The following is a 17,402-nucleotide window of genomic DNA, read 5'->3' as shown; positions in this document are numbered from 1 at the left end:
CGTTCTATCATTCGTTCTATCTATCTATCTATCTATCTATCTATCTATCTATCTATCTATCTATCTATCTATCTATCTATCTATCTATCTATCTATCGATCTATCGATCTATAGATCTATCGATCGTTCTATCGTTCTATCGTTCTATCTAACGTTTTATCTATATTAACTATATTAACTATCATTCTATTTTTCTATCTATCTATTTGTCATTCGTACTATTTATCTAACAGTCTTTGATATCTATCTATCTATCATTCTGTCTTTCTCATTCCCTTGTACTATCAGTTGTTCTGTCTGTATCTTTCTTTCTGTCTATCTATCTATCTATCTATCATATTTTTATGGCATCCATCCATCCATCCATCCATCCATCCATCCATCCATCCATGTGTATTTTGGTTTCATTCAGTGTGTTTGATTTTTCTTGAGGTGTTTTCTCTTCCCTGCTCTGTAGGTATTCAATAAAAAGGCAGTAATGGCCGTGGGCTCATTGACTATAAATGAAGAGCGGTCCGAGGTCATAGACTTCTCTGTCCCATTTGTTGAGACAGGCATCAGCGTGATGGTGTCACGTAGCAATGGAACGGTGTCACCTTCTGCGTTTCTAGGTATTAGATGAAATAATATCTTTGAAATCCCCTGGAATCTGTGTTTTTCTTATCTCTTCCTTCCCCCATGCGTTTTCTCATTTCTCTTTCCTCCCTCAGAACCCTTCAGTGCTTCAGTGTGGGTTATGATGTTTGTCATGTTACTCATCGTAACAGCAATCGCTGTTTTCCTCTTTGAATTCATCAGTCCACTCGGTTTCAATAGAAACCTGGCACAGGGCAAAGGTATGATACACAACATCAAACACACAGTCAACCAACCTCTGCTTTTAGATGATCTGAAACAGTCAGTATATATAGTTAAAATTTAAAAACCTGAACATTAAACATTTAAACAATAAGCACCTCGAGTACCTGTAGATCCACAATTCTCTGGTCACTTCCTGCTCACTCCTCAATTCTACTCTCTAACTTTCCCTCTTTCTGTTATACATTTCTGAAGACCCTCATGGACCTTCCTTCACCATTGGTAAGGCAATCTGGCTGCTGTGGGGTCTGGTGTTCAACAACTCCGTCCCAGTACAAAATCCAAGGGGCACTACCAGTAAATTTATTGTATCCGTATGGGCCTTTTTCGCTGTGATCTTCCTGGCCAGTTACACTGCCAACTTGGCTGCCTTTATGATCCAAGAGGAGTTTGTGGACCAAGTCACAGGCCTCAGTGACAGAAAGGTAATTTTTGGTGTCATGAAATATTGTGAGATATTTATTGTATTATTGTAGATAATATTGTGTCTTACTCTCTACTGCTTCTCTAACTTCTATGTGTATTAGTGTTGGCAAAAATGTCAATATTTCGACATGTAACGATACTGAAATATCTGAAACGATTCCAATACAATTTTCTTCAGTATCGATACACTCACACCAGTTGCACTTTCTTGCTCTCCTCTCTGACAGCAAGTTGACACACACCCGCCTCTTCTCATTCAGTCGTCTCATTCACTCCGGTTAAATAGTGTTGGTGTGACCGGGTCTGAATTTTGGCGCAGAATTGCACATAATTCTAGTAATTCCCACAGATTTCGCGCTTGTATCCGAAGCACACATAATAAAGCCGCCTCTGAAATACAAGTGCCAAAATTGTCTTTTTCACAACTTATTAATGGTCAAATACATTAAAAAATAATGCCACAATGACCATCTTGGTGAGTATTAACGTAAACACAGTCGTAAACAGTTCAGGAAGAATATGTAACAGTAACAGTATTTTCTGAATTGTCAGCAGCCATTACATTACTGTCTTCAGTGTCACATGATAATATGCTGATGTGCATGCTTACAATTCCTTGTAAATGTAAAAATATGCAGTTGGTGCTATAGGAAGCTATTTCTACCTAATTTCTACTTTAAAAAATAACTTTTGTTGATGTAAACTTATGTATTCCGTTTGATTCAATGATACTAAATAAGTTCTCTGACTTGAATAAAATGAGTTAATTTAGATGTTACAACATGAAACACAGTTTTTAGACTACCTGACAAAATATATTTTACAGTGCACTGTCTAATTGGCAGCTCACTAGGTTTTGAGAACGCATCCGTATGTCATTATAAATTTACAAGCTGGAGCGTCTGAACCACACCAGTTTACTAGGTTTATCTCCCTGGATTTATTTCTGTATTTGAGCTGGTATTGATTCTCTCCATGTATCTCTTTAAGCTGCCCTCACAGTTCTCTATGTAATTGATGATTTTTTTCTTTTTCTCTTTCATAGTTTCAGAGTCCCTATTCCTATTCACCACCGTTTCGCTTTGGGACCGTGCCTAATGGGAGCACAGAGCGAAACATCAGGAAAAACTACCCAGACATGCACCAGTACATGGTGAAATACCATCAAACTGGAGTTCAGGATGCACTGGTCAGCCTTAAAACTGGGTATGGCTGGGATATTCAGTTTTCTTGCATGGTCAAAAAGGTTATTTTTGTTAGACATAATGTTAATTTTTCTGTGTATATACAGTATCTCATAGAAGTGAGTACACCCCTCACATTTTTGTAAATATTTTATTAGTGATCGACCGATATTGATTTTTTTTATAACCGATACCGATTATTTGAATGTTTATGTACCTGATAACCGATATGCAGAACCGATATTTATTTACTGTTATACTTCTGTTTTTGACAATTATTACAACACAAATGAGCTGAACAAACCATTTTATTTATAACAATCACTCCCTCCTTGCATACAAAAAAAATAATAATAATTCATGCAGTGGCCGTGCTTGAGGCTTCCTGATCATCAACCCATTCAGGTGCTGAGCAATATGAACAAACTTTTTTTTCCGAGACTATATAAAGTTAAACAGCACTTGTCAGTTGGCATTTTATGATCTAAATTTAATCTAACGTTAAATCATGAAATGCCAACTGACAAAGTGCTGTTTGACTATAACTTAATCAACCGCGATCGCGCATGGAGATAATAAATAATTAATTTCCACAAAGCGGTAGGCTATATTTATATGTGTATTAGCGAAATAATTGTTATGTAGTAAATGATAATATAATCTAGGGTGTTTAAACAAGATAATCTTGTCAAAAGTTTCATTCAGTGGCCGTGCTTAAGCCTCCTGATCATCCGTCAGTTGCTAAGCAATATGAACGAACTTTTTCTTCTAGACTAATGGTGAGCAAATACAACAGATAGAGAATTAAATTCAGCGCTTTTATTTTCAACATGCACTCATTCATGTCTGTTTTATTTAATTCATGTAAAGTTACGTCTTTATTGGGGCAGGACATGACGAATTACACTACGTGACTCAATGAGTTCGTCTCAATTGTTTAGAAACAAGCTGCATAAATTAACTATATCAGGAATTTATGTCTCAGATCTCATTTGTGCATGTCTGTTATGTTAAATAAAGTTGATTAATTAAAGCAAACCAAGTAGAACATATACTTTACCTGTGCACTGAGTTGTTGTTGACTCATCTCCTCAGACGCCCGGGCTGCAAAACGGCCACAAGATGGCGCCGTAAACCGGCGAATCCGATATTACAAAACCGATACCCGATTATGGAAAAATGCTTAAATATCGGGAAAAATATCGGTAAACGGATACATCGGTCGATTACTATATTTTATCTTTTTTTATCTTATCTTATTTATCTTTTCATGTGACAACACTGAAGAAATGACACTTTGCTACAATGTGAAGTCTTGAGTGTACAGCTTGTATAACAGTGTAAATTTGCTGTCCTCTCAAAATAACTCAACACACAGCCATTAATGTCTAAACAGCTGGCCACAAAAGTGAGTACACCCCTAAATAAAAATGTGCACATTGGGCCCAAAGAGTCAATATTTTGTGTGGCCACCATTATTTTCCAGCACTGTCTTAACCCTCTTGGGCATGGAGTTCACCAGAGCTTCAGAGGTTGCCAATGGAGTCCTCTTCCACTCCTCCATGACGACATCACAGAGCTGGTGGATGTTAGAGACCTTGTGCTCCTCCACCTTCCATTTGAGGATGCCCCACAGATGCTCAGTAGGGTTTAGGTCTGGAGACATGCTTGGCCAGTCCATCACCTTTACCCTCAGCTTATTTAGCAAGGCAGTGTTCATGTGGAGGTGTGTTTGGGGTCGTTATCATGTTGGAATACTGCCCTGCGGCCCAGTCTCCAAAGGGAGGGGATCATGCTCTGCTCATTCATGGTTCCCTCAGTGAACTGTAGCTCCCCAGTGCCGGCAGAACTCATGCAGCCCCCGACCATGACACTCCTACCACCATGCTTGACTGTAGGCAAGACACACTTGTCTTTGTACTCCTCACCTGGTTGCCACCACACACGCTTGACACCATCTGAACCAAATCAGTTTATCTTGGTCTAATCAGACCACAGGGCATGATTCCAGTAATCCATGTACTTAGTCTGCTTGTCTTCAGCAAACTGTTTGTGGGCTTTCTTGTGCATCATCTTTAGAAGAGGCTTTCTTCTGGGATGATAGCCATGCAGACCAATTTGATGCAGTGTGCAGCGTATGGTCTGAGCACTGACAGGCTGACCCCCCCACCCCTTTAACCTCTGCAGCAATGCTGGCAGCACACATTTTCCAAACACAACTTCTTTGGTGGACCATGGCGAGGCCTGTTCTGAGTGAAACCTGTCCTGTTAAACCGCTGTATGGTCTTGGCCACCGTGCTGCAGCTCAGTTTCAGGGTCTTGGCAATCTTCTTATAGCCGACGCCATCTTTATGTAGAGCAACAATTATTTTTTTCAGATCCTCAGAGAGTTCTTTGCCATGAGGTGCCATGTTGAACTTCCAGTGACCAGTATGAGAGAGTGAGAGCGATAACACAAAATTTAACACACCTACTCCCCATTCACACCTGAGACCTTGTAACACTAATGAGTCACATGACACCGGGGAGAGAAAATGGCTAATTGGGCCCAATTTGGACATTTTCATTTAGGGGTGTACTCACTTTTGTGACCAGCGGTTTAGACATTAATGGCTGTGTGTTGAGTTATTTTGAGGGGACAGCAAATTTAAACTGTTATACAAGCTGTACACTCACTACTTTACATTGTAGCAAAGTGTCATTTCTTCAGTGTTTTCCCATAAAAAGATATAATAAAATATTTACAAAAATGTGAAGGGTGTACTTACTTTTGTGAGATACTGTATATAGAAGCCAATAATTTTGCTTTTGTTTTATTCAGTAAACTGGATGCTTTCATATATGATGCGGCTGTGCTCAACTATATGGCGGGGCGTGATGATGGCTGTAAGCTAGTAACTATTGGCAGTGGCTACATCTTTGCCACAACAGGATATGGTATTGCCCTGCAGAAAGGATCCTACTGGAAACGGCTGGTCGACCTTGCTATCCTCGGGATCATTGGAGATGGTATTAGTGTTTTTCTGCTATTCTTTCTTGTTATTCCACATATCTCATGACCTCTGTATTAAACACTATCTCTGTTCCAAACCTTAGTGAGATTCCTTGCTCTCTACATTGGCAGCATTCTAAATGAAATGGAATTTCATAAATTATTTATTTAAAACACTGTTAACACTCACCCAGATGCATAGCATGAAGAGCATGTTTTGGATAGATTTTAACTAAGTGCATGTTATTGACGCAATACTCTGATAAGCACAAAACATACATAGCACACATGTAAAGGATAATGTACAGTTAGTCATCATTATTCAAATAAACCCTGTTAGGGTGAACTGATGAATAGAATGAAATATACATACCTATATATATATATATATATATATATATATCAGTGTTAATTTTGACAGCAAATTTTGATTTAGTTTTAGTCATAGTCTTCTGACTAAAATGCCATTTAGTTTTAGTCATATTTTAGTCATCGGAAATTGTTTTAGTTTTAGTCTAGTTTTAGTCGACTAAATATCATAAGATTTTAGTCGACTAAATCTACAGTAGAATTAGTCGACTAAAATCTAATTTAGTTAAATTGTAAGCATTAAGCATTTCCAATAAAAATGCTTCCACAGACCCAATACACTGATATAGGCACATCTGATATTCCCCAAACTGTTTATGTTCACCCAACTGTACTTTGCTCACCAAAGCGGACGGTTTTTGACCGTTCAAGTGCAAAAACACGTGAAAGAGCAAAATTCAGTACTTTTCAGGGATTGACACACTTATCATTGAGGTAGGCTACTATTATAGATTTCATTTAAAAAATTTTATTAGATTTGATTTTTAGTTTTTCCTGCTTTCATTGTAATTTAAGTTAAAAGTTTTAGTAATTTTTTGTGTTTATGTCTTTTAGTTTTTGCTTTTAAATGTCTATAACTTTTTATTTTTTGTTTATTTTAATACCTCAGGTTATACTAAAGCTTAGAAACTATTAAGTTCACATTTTTATATATTTATCTATTATTTCAGTTAATGTTTATTTCAAATAATGAAGATTTCTTTGGTTTTAGGTTTAGTTAACAATAATAACCCTTATACTTGTAAAATATATTGAATAATGTGTCAAATAATGTTCTTAGTCTTTCCTTCCTGTGACAGAAGATACAGTGGTTTACTATGAATTAAACAGAAATTAAATTAAATACAGTTTATTGTTTAAACAAAATAACAATAATGACCAGGAAAAAAATAATAATTATAAACCATCCCGAAATACACCGTGACTCTTATTCTGAAATGTCTGCAGTCTGCACTGTAGCATGCTGCTCATGAGAGGAGATAAATATGCATTCTTACAACCGTCTAAAACATGCTACCATATAAACATAGTGTAGTAAACATTGTCATAATTCATCAACATCAGCTCATAAGGAATTGCATGGCATAAATGTGCGCTATTCATTAATTGCGCATCAGTCAGATGTGCTGCTGCACGAGCCTGTAGAGCGCGCAACAGCGCCGCGTTTCCCGCGGTTAGATCAGCACATTACAATTCAAATGTATCTTCCACACAGGACAGCAGTTCTGACTCTTCCCAAATCGTCCCTCTCTTTCATTTTCGTCTCGTTTTTATTTGTTGACGAAAATTAGAGTAGATTTTAGTCATAGTTTTAGTCATTCAAAACGCATTTTTATTTAGTCATCGTCTCGTTTTCGTCCGTGAAAAAATGTCGTTGACGAAAATTATGACAAATTATTCGTCAACGAAATTAACACTGATATATATATATATATATATAAATTCTAATTATTATTTTTGTGATAAAAGACAATTTCAAATGGATTATGTTCTTCTTATGTGATTTAAGGATCATGTGACACTGAAAGTGAGTAATATTGAACCTTTGTAACTATTTTTCACTCACAATGCTACTGTTTTGCTGTATTTTTGATCAAATGCAGCCTTGGAGAGCATAAGAGACATACAAACCCCACATTTTTGAATGGTCTAACAAAGTGAGCAAAACTACTATAGTGTAAGAGATTGATAGCCAGGAACAGCAGTCAAATATGCAAAGCAGTCATTATTAAAGCAGTCATTATTAAAAAAAAATTGACAGCAGAATGCTGTTATCAACCAATCAGAATGAAATATTCAAGGTGTGAAATAATGGTTAAAGTACTTAATTTAGATTAACCTAATGTACCATTTACTTATTTATTATTTATTTGATTGTTTATTTTTCATTTATTTAATACAATATCTCACAAGGCAACATTATTTTGCTGCCTATTTAACAGCCTTTCTGTCGGGAACTTGCCTGAAATGCTTAAAAATGCTGCCCAGGTAAACAGCTCTCTAGTGTTTGGAACAGAGCCAGCCTGTTTTTCTGTGCATAAGTACTAGCTGTGATTTTGTGTTGTGTATTAGGTGAGATGGAGGAGCTGGAGGCCCAATGGCTGACTGGTATTTGTCATAATGAGAAGAATGAAGTGATGAGCAGTCAGCTGGATGTGGATAATATGGCTGGCGTGTTCTATATGCTTGCGGCTGCCATGGCTCTGTCGCTAATTACTTTTGTCTGGGAGCACCTCTTCTACTGGAGGCTACGTTACTGTTTCACTGGTCTCTGTTCTGGTCGGCCAGGAATGCTCTTCACTATCAGCAGGGTATGTTCGCAGAAACACTACGGTAAATTAACTAGAGAGAGTCTGTTGCTGAAGGCAACCATTATCTGCTCAATCTTGACATATTAACATGTCATGGTGGCTGTTTACCACAAACGTCTTAAAGAGTAGGGATTGCGGCTTATGTGCTGACAAACACATTTTTTGCTGTTAAATAAGAAAGAGCTTATATAACAGAATATAATAGCCCCAGCCACTGTCTCTAGAATAAAGTTACAGGGTGCGGTTGTTTGTCACAGCAGGATATATTACTTTATTCCATAGCTTTATAGAGTTTCAGAACCCAGAAAAAATACAGCGAGACTATATTGAGAAATATTGTGCTAATATATACTTTTTGGTGTTAGCCTCCACTTATGAACTTCTTTCTGTTAATCTTTCTGTCCCCATTCCACCTATAGGGGATTTGGAGTTGTATTCACGGTGTCCACATCGAAATGAAGAAAGCCCCAGAGTTGGGCTTCAGCCCTCAGGCCAACATGTTGCACCTTCTGAAATCGGCTAAAGAGATCACCACCCTTGGAGTTACCTCGCCTAAACGCCCCGTGACTAGCATTCTCCCTCCTACCCCGGGCTTGTTGGAAATTATGGGTGGAGGAAAAGGTAACAACCTTGCCCAGAAAAACATGCCCTATAGCAATGCCAGCACCATGCTCAGCAACCGTCACAAAGAGCCACTTAACAACACTCTTTTGCCAGGGCAACGTGCCCTGAGCTTGACGGATGCTCAGCCAGGTGTTGCTGGAAACGGTGGCTCAGGAGGCGGAGGTGAGACCATACGACCTCCTGCCTCCAAGCCGCGTGCTCTGTGGAAGAAATCTGTGGAGACCCTACGGCAGAACCAAGGACCTGGGGGAAATTCCCCACCATCTGCCCCGCAACCTACTGAAACCCTGCCTATGAAGAGCCAGCGCTACCTGCCCGAAGATGCACCTGCCCGCTCAGATATGTCAGATTGCTCTGGTCGGGTGGACTTGCAAAAGCAGCACAAGGTAAAAGAAACGGTTCGAAAACGGAACCGCCTACCGCGGGACCTGAGCGACGTGGAGCTTTCAACATTGCGGAGCCAGCCCAGCCAGCAGAGCAACCACAGCGCTCAGATCTACTCTCAGAGCAGCCAGGGGAGTCAGATTTTTACCATTGACTCCATTGACCAGGAGCATGGGCTGCACTACCCAGATATCTTCAGCGACCACCGTGACAACAAGCACCGGCCAACCTCTTCTTCCGAGCAGCAGCCAATTCTGCAGCTCAACAGCAGTCTGCTCTCCCAGGCCCACGAACCGGACGTGATGCAAACCGCTATTGCAAAAGATAAAAAATACAACACATATGGGAAGCCCGGCGGGGCAGGGAGCATCGCCGGCGGGCCTGGTTCTACTCAGGATCCACGACAGACACACTGCCGTAGCTGCCTGTCGAAAGTGTCCAGTTACTCTGGGCTTTACACTGTACGGTCCCCTCAGTATCGCTGCGATGCCTGCCTGCACTCTGGAAACCTGTACGACATCAGCGAAGACCAGTTCCTCCATCCAGATGGACATCGGGGCATCGGTGGCGGAAGTGTTGACAGGGCCTTCTCTCCTTTCATCCCCCAGCCTGATGCTTCCTTCACAGCCTATCTTCCCCAGAGTGACCAAGAGGGCGACGGTCTTATTAGTCACTACCAGAACGAAGGCGTAATCATCCGCCAGCACTCGTACGAGAACCTGCCCCAGAAGAGTACCTCGCGGCGGGTCAGCCTGCAGGACAACACGCCGTATGCCAACATTCCCTCGGCGACTCTGATCCCAGACAAGCCCCTAAAAAATCAGTCAGTGCACCTAAACCACACGCTCGCAGGAATGGGTGTCAGTGGACTTGGGATTGGCCGTCGCAGCAAGTCGATGTATCCAGCACGCCCGACGGAAAACCCCTTTCTCCAGACGCTCCGTGACGACCAGCGTCTAGCTCATGGCCGCAGCTCCACAGACATTTATAAGCAGCTGGTGCCGCTCACATTAGGCCAGGCTGATGGCAATGTGCTCGGAGTGGGGATGGCTACCCCTGACCTCTATTACCCCGAGCATGTGATGCCTTATGTAGCCCCTCCCCCTGTCGGCACATACACTGCCCCCAGGGCAATGAGCGCTGGGGGCGCTCGGCGCGTCTACAAGAGGATGCCGAGCATCGAGTCTGATGTCTGATAGGGAGAGAGGTTTGAGAGACTATGAAAAGACATGCATGGATATTTCCACCAGGATATGGCTTACCCGTGGAACTCTTGGCAGGATTGAAAAGCTTTATGACTATAAAGCAAGCAAGTTTGGAATATATTTTGTTTCCCTTCTTGGACTTATCTGTCTGAACAGAAACCAGAGTTCAACTTTACATCAGGTCCTCCCCTCTAGTCGAGCGGCAGCTCTGTGTCTTCCAGAAAACATCAGAAATGGTGGGCAGGACGCTCTCGCGCCTTCGAGCGAAGGAAGAGCAGCGAAAGCTGCTTGGAAGTACCAGGGGCAGCTCCAAAGAGTTTCCTTTTTCACGCAACATGAGCAACCAAAAAATTGAATAAATAAAACATACGTGAATATCCACATTCTGCACTTTTACACACACACACACAAAAATACACATGCACATGCAAGAGGCACAAACAATACCTGATCTCAAACCACTGAAAGAACAACGTTAGATATAATAATAGAATCTCTCTTAGCCAAAAAATGTAATAGCATACATGACAGGTGTGCACTTGCACACAATGACACGCTCTGAAATAAATAATTGCTAAGCAGATCCAAACCTGATTGAGTTTTTGGAAAGATGGCAGAACATCTGTTACATTGTTTGAAAGGCTTATAAATGCATGTACGAATGCATTTCGATGTAAGCGCTGCACTGAGGCACAGTCCACAAAGACTGCTCAGCAGAAAGATTAGATTTCCATTCCAGCCTGTGACAAAATGCACTACCTGAATGATTAGTCTCGGGTGTAATCTCTGAAATAAAGTATGTTAGAGAATTTCAGAGAAGGAAATCTTGGTGCACACAAGGCCTGCGACTCGTTCGTGTCTCTGAGGACACCAAGAGGAAAAAGTCTTTGACCCTCCCCACCCTTGAATCTGTCCGTACCTTGCCTGCATGCAGAGCTCAAATGCAGGAAAGCACTCCTCTGCTCACAGCACAACAGTGTAGTAAGTGTCAGTGTTCATTCATCTAAATTTTATCATCTTGAGCATATTTCTATAGTTGTCTAGAATATTGAAAAAAGTGATAGTCAATTTTTACACAGTTTTATACACTGCCAAATATTGGAAAAAGGTGTGCAAAGTATATTTATTGAGACGGGAGGAAAAGAAATGCAGGGAAGTGACAGAAAAAGAGGTTTACCGTCTTTTCTGTGGCCGTAAGGGACTCGGAGAAGACGTAGACAATATAAAAGCCCACACCACCTAATGATGTCAATACAGAACCACCAAGAGTTAAAAAATTCCTCTTTGCCTCAAACACACAAACACATCACTTCCTGTAGAATCCAACCACAAACTCATACTTCACAAGTATTTTTGGTTGTTTTGAATTATAATGGTCGTTCCAGCGATATGCACAATATCAGGTTGCAATATTATATTTATGTATGAAATTTCCTAGTTTTACTATGTTTTATTATTAGTTCTTCATTTTATGAATTGTTATACATGTGGAATTAATTTATTAATGTGATTTAATTGCGTATATATTTAAAAGGAAAAAAAAGATAACAGCATGTTAATCTTCTCTATGGTCAAACTTTTAGAATTGTTCTTTTTGATTTTGATGTGAATGGGAGTATATGTTTACAGTGAATGTGAAAATATGGATTCATCTCAGATGTGATTTTGATTCTCATTTGAATACAAACATAAAATTGTCGTATGACCAAATGTTAACTGGATCAACTTTCTTTGCTGTGTTTCAGTAAATGCTGTGTCTGAAGCAAGTGAGGTTAACATTTCAGGGTATATGGGTTTCAGACTTACCACAACAAAAGAGTTTGAAAATAATGAGTATATATTGTGGCTTTAGAAAAGAAAAAAGAAAAATCATAAGGTCAATCTGTCATATGCTACACGCTTGCCTCTATCCATTTTGGTACTGCCGATGTATCCGGGCAGTCATTCTTGTGTTTACACTCCCAAGAAATATTCAAATTAGCTGTTTGTTTTTAACCTCATTAATGTCTACGAAATACTAGCATATTCATATTTCATATCGGCCTCCATGGAGAAGGCCTTGTTTGTGTGCATCAACATCTCACTTGAATGTAGACAACAACATCCAGATCCAAGACACCGTAGTAGGACAATTCAATGTCAAGAGTAGATGGGTTGTGGTTAGATTATAGTGGTTTACACAACTAGTATGAGTTTGTATTTACAGGTAGATTTGAACTTCGTCTGAATAAATCTATTTGCACATTGATCTGTTTTACATCATTTTCATCACTTTAATTATGCAAATTTAGACTAATTTACACTAGCTTGATTCCCTGTCTAGTACAATTGATTGTTAAAATAGTTAATAATGTTAAATTATGCTAATTGAGTTTTATTCCTCAAAAACATTGCGTTGTATTCCTACAATTCCTACCCATGTGGAATTGGATTTGTCATTAAAAAAAAAAAAAAAAAATGCTTGTTAAAACCACATGTAGACCTGAGAGTATAGACTAGAGTCAGCTGAAAACAGACATGATAGCCAAATGAGTGCAACATATTATTATTTGTATTGTTTTGACATGCATTCATTTCACTGGATGAGAAAATGATATTTATTTTTTTCCAGCAGGTTGTTTAGCAGACAGCAAGTCATTTTTGTACCGCAGAAGAAAATGTCAAATGATAATGGTGAGATGTAACTACTTCCCTTTTTCAATGTCTCCCTTTAAATATATTTTTACTGTCACTTGAGACTATTTAGGCTATTTTGAAATGACCAGTAACAGTATGTTTCATTCTTTTAGGTGAAATTTAAATATGCAAGTATTCAAAAGATCAAACTGACAGGTTGGCAGATGAGTAGTCCCCTGCTAGTGAAGCCAAAAGGTAGTTTTTCACATATTTTGGTCAATGGGCAAAACAGTGGATTTTTGCTTCATAAAATGAAGCTTGATATGAAATTGTAATGCTGTTTTTCTTTAAACCCAATTGCAGAAAACCACTGTTTTTTTGTTAATGAGCTAACTTATAATCACTGGAAAACATCACCACTTGTCAAATAGCAAACAGGAAATCTTGTGCGGTGTTTATCCATGCAAAAAAACATTGCGACAATGTCAGGGTATTGTGAGGGGACAGGAAGTAACCATTCAGAATGCCCTAGCAACCAAAGTCTCCATGGCCCTGTTTAAGATGTGTTTTGGTTGATCGGACACAAGTGGATGAGGGAGACACATACCCCTTTATACCTGGTGTTTTATTCCGTCTCTTTTTTCCACTTTCGACCACTTCTGTCCTGATTTCTTTGAGGGGAGCATCTATGGGCGGGTAAATGTATAGTGTTTTTTTTTTCATATCTTTCCATCTAATGGACAAAATAGGCTTGCAAACATATGAATGCTCATGGAGGCGACAGAAAAACACACTGAGAGCATCAGCTCTCATTTCTGCTCTGATAGCTGCAAGATCAGCCAAACGCTGTGAGTGCGTGTTAGAAATCAGGAATGGCGAAAGAACATCGTGCTTGGTACATTTTTCATCTTTAAACCAAACTTGGGTCTTCAGTCGACAAAATTTAAATCCCGTCTGGCTAGCGTACTTTCCCATAATGTTTATGCCTTAGGTGGCGAGTAGGTACAGTGGCCCAGTAGTGCACAACAAAATTAAAAAAGCAAACATAAGTTCACAACACAACGGAATCGAGCCACAACACAACGGAAATGCTCCCGACCACTAGGGGGCTCTCAGAGCTCGGTAAAGTTAGTTTTCCTTGCCACTGTTCAATAGAGTCGGCAGTAATATCAATACCCCAATTAGTTTAAACATAATTGAACAGTCCAACTGTCCTGGTTAAAGGTGAAGTGTGTAACTTTATTAGATGTTAAAACTGGTTTCAGAACATTACTCTGAGTATCCCAACCAGCTTAATACACCAACATTGACTCAACATTCAGTGCACTGTAAAAAAAAAAAAAAAAAAAAATTGTTTCAACTTTAAAAATTGTTATGCTGCCACAACACAACGGAAATGCTCCCGACCACTAGGGGGCTCTCAGAGCTCGGTAAAGTTAGTTTTCCTTGCCACTGTTCAATAGAGTCGGCAGTAATATCAATACCCCAATTAGTTTAAACAGTATGTAACCACCGTATATCGACATGAGATATTAATTCAATATCACCTACGTGCAAAATAGCTTCATATTTATACTTGTGAATGATTTGACGCGATACCACGGTGCATGATGAAGGGAACGTCTGCCAATCCCACTGTGGTTAAAACGTATAATTTGTATTCATTAAAATTACTTTTAACATTTAAAAACAGACATATTCAAATTCCAAAGCTTGTTAGTTCCTGTTGGTAAGGCTGACAAGCTTTGGAATTTGAATATGTCTGTTTTTAAATGTTAAAAGTAATTTCGATATACAATTCTTATATACTTAAAACTAATCATGGTTTTGATATCTTTGTAAAACTGTCGACTTTATAGAACAGTGGCAAGGAATAGTAATATTACCGAGCTCTGAGAGCCCCCTAGTGGTCAGGAGCATTTCCGTTGTGTTGTGGCTTTATTCCGTTGTGTTGTGGCTTGATGTCGTTGTGTTGTGAACTTATGTTTGCTTTTTTAACTTCGTTGTGTTGTGCACTACTGGGCCACCATAAGTAGGCAGTCTTTTGCAACTGTTCGAACACATTCAACCACACGAGCGATCGAATGCATTTTCGACTACCTCTGGAAGTGGTCAAAAGTGGACAGGCTCAAAACGTTTTAGAACCCGTTTACACCTGTATTTAGTGTCGTCCACTTGTGATCCGGTCAAACAAAACGAATCTTAATACCAAGTGTAAACAGGGCCTATGATATTCCTGTCTGTAGATTTTCTTGGGTCTCTCCTTCAGTATAAGTCACAGGGAAGTTTTCACCAAATTTATCGTCCAGCTGATGAAAATTGTAAGCATGACCGATTCGAAAAATAATTTTTAGTTCTCCTTAAAGAATTTGTTCACTTTAAAATGAAAAGCTTTACTCACCCTCAAGCCATCCTAGGTGTATATGACTTTCTTCTTTCTGATGAACATTATATTAATGAATGTCTTGGCGCATCCCAGCTTTATAATGGCAGTGAACAGGACCAACGAGTATGAAGCTCAAGAAAGTGCATCCATCCATCATAAATGTACTCCACACGGCTCCGGGCAGTTAATAAAGGTCTTTTGAAGCGAAGTGATATTTAACAAGTTATAAAGTAAAATATCTAGCTTCCGCCAGACCCCTTACATATTCAGCTTACGGAAATTACTTTTGTAATTTAAATACGGAAGGCGTATGTAGTGTAATCCCTTTGAACTGCAAGAGTTTTACATGTTCTTTGTAAGGTGAATGTGGAAGTTAAATATTTTACTTTATAACTTGTTAAATATAGATATTTTTCTTACACAAATGCATTGCTTCTCTTCAGAAGGCCTTTATTAACCCCCTTGGGCCATGTGAAATACGTCTGGATGCACTTTCTTGAGCTTCAAATTCATTGGTCCTGTTCACTGCCATTATAAAGCTCAGATGCGTTTTATTAATATACCTTCGATTGTGTTCCTCAGAAAAAAGAAAGTCATACACACCTAGGATGGCTTGAGGGTGAGTAAAGCTTGGGGTAATTTTCATTTTAAAGTGAACTTATCCTTTAATAAATCAAACGATTTGAGGTATATACTGTAATTTGTGCTAAGGAACCTCTGTGTTTCTGTATGTAACAAAGGCTAACATATTGGTAGTATCAGTAACTAATATAACCTATTTAATGCTGACAATATTTTTTTCTGATCTGTCTAAATATTACCATCACTCTACATAATTTGCATCTGTCATAAGCCTGGTCATGTTGTTACAGAGAAAGTATGAAATAGCCCATTCCTTTTAAAGGAAACAAAATTACGTTGATAACCGCTACATGATGGGCTTTTGGCAGATCTTTCAAAACAACTTTGCATTGGATTTTATTCTTTTTTCTGTAATATGTAGTTGCCAAAAGACACTGACAAATCTGGCATCTCATGGCACAATAATTGGCTCAGAATGCTCTGAATCCAGCAAAACTATTATTCATAAATTCATAAGAGTTAGAATATTTGTGCAAGGTATACTATATAGTACAAGTAGGCTGAAGCACTGTAGTATAGACTTTGATGTTTGTTTGTTTGTGTGTGTGTGTGTGTGTGTGTGTGTGTGTGTGTGTGTGTGTGTGTGTGTGTGTGTGTGTGTGTGTGTGTGTGTGTGTGTGTGTGTGTGTGTGTGTGTGTGTGTGTGTGTGTGTGTGTGTGTGTGTGTGTGTGTGTGTGTGTGTGTCTGTACACTGGCAGTAGACAAATGCTGTTTATGTTCACTTGTTCCTTCAGATGTCCAAAACTAGTGTGTGAAGACTGTGTGTGATTTTTTTGGGTAGATAGTAAGACAATGTCTCTGATTAATCGTTCAGATTAATATAATTGAACAGTCCAACTGTCCTGGTTAAAGGTGAAGTGTGTAACTTTATTAGATGTTAAAACTGGTTTCAGAACATTACTCTGAGTATCCCAACCAGCTTAATACACCAACATTGACTCAACATTCAGTGCACTGTAAAAAAAAAAAAAAAAAAAATTGTTTCAACTTTAAAAATTGTTATGCTGCCTTAAAATTTTAAGTTTAGTCAACTTAAATATTCAAGTTGTCACTTAGCACCACTTCACATTTAAAGTTGACTAATCTTAAAATTTTAAGGCAGCATGCAAACCTTTTTTTTAAGTTCAATCAACTTTTCTTTTTTTTTTTTTTTTACAGTGTGACCCAACCAATGGAGGATGGTGAGAGTTTTCGGAAAACTGTTTAAATACAATATTTTTTTATTAAAAAATAGAAAATTACACAGAAATTACACACTTCAGCTTTAATAGCATTTTAATATGCAATCACTCTGAGTTCTACAATATCAAAGCTGAATTGATCAAAAAAAAAATCTTTCATTTTATTATAAATTAATATTTATATGCAGAATGTTACTCAAAATCAGTTTGGTTTTTTTTCCC

General features: G+C 38.8%; 1 protein-coding gene across 1 annotated transcript in view; it reads left to right on the top strand.

Annotated features, from left to right (window-relative positions):
* The window catches only part of grin2ab (glutamate receptor, ionotropic, N-methyl D-aspartate 2A, b), a 112,309-nt gene extending 101,964 nt beyond the window's left edge, over window positions 1-10,345 (top strand). Inside the window, exons 7-13 of the mRNA XM_067403748.1 lie at window positions 458-611; window positions 711-836; window positions 1,054-1,283; window positions 2,330-2,490; window positions 5,290-5,477; window positions 7,903-8,141; window positions 8,561-10,345. Of these exons, the coding sequence (XP_067259849.1) occupies window positions 458-611; window positions 711-836; window positions 1,054-1,283; window positions 2,330-2,490; window positions 5,290-5,477; window positions 7,903-8,141; window positions 8,561-10,345 (2,883 nt within the window). The remainder of the gene's footprint in view (window positions 1-457; window positions 612-710; window positions 837-1,053; window positions 1,284-2,329; window positions 2,491-5,289; window positions 5,478-7,902; window positions 8,142-8,560) is intronic.
* Window positions 10,346-17,402: the final 7,057 nt, after the last annotated feature.

Source organism: Chanodichthys erythropterus, chromosome 12 (assembly GCF_024489055.1).
Source record: "Chanodichthys erythropterus isolate Z2021 chromosome 12, ASM2448905v1, whole genome shotgun sequence".
NCBI classification, from domain to species: domain Eukaryota; kingdom Metazoa; phylum Chordata; class Actinopteri; order Cypriniformes; family Xenocyprididae; genus Chanodichthys; species Chanodichthys erythropterus.
This window is presented reverse-complemented; position numbering and strand designations above follow the sequence as displayed.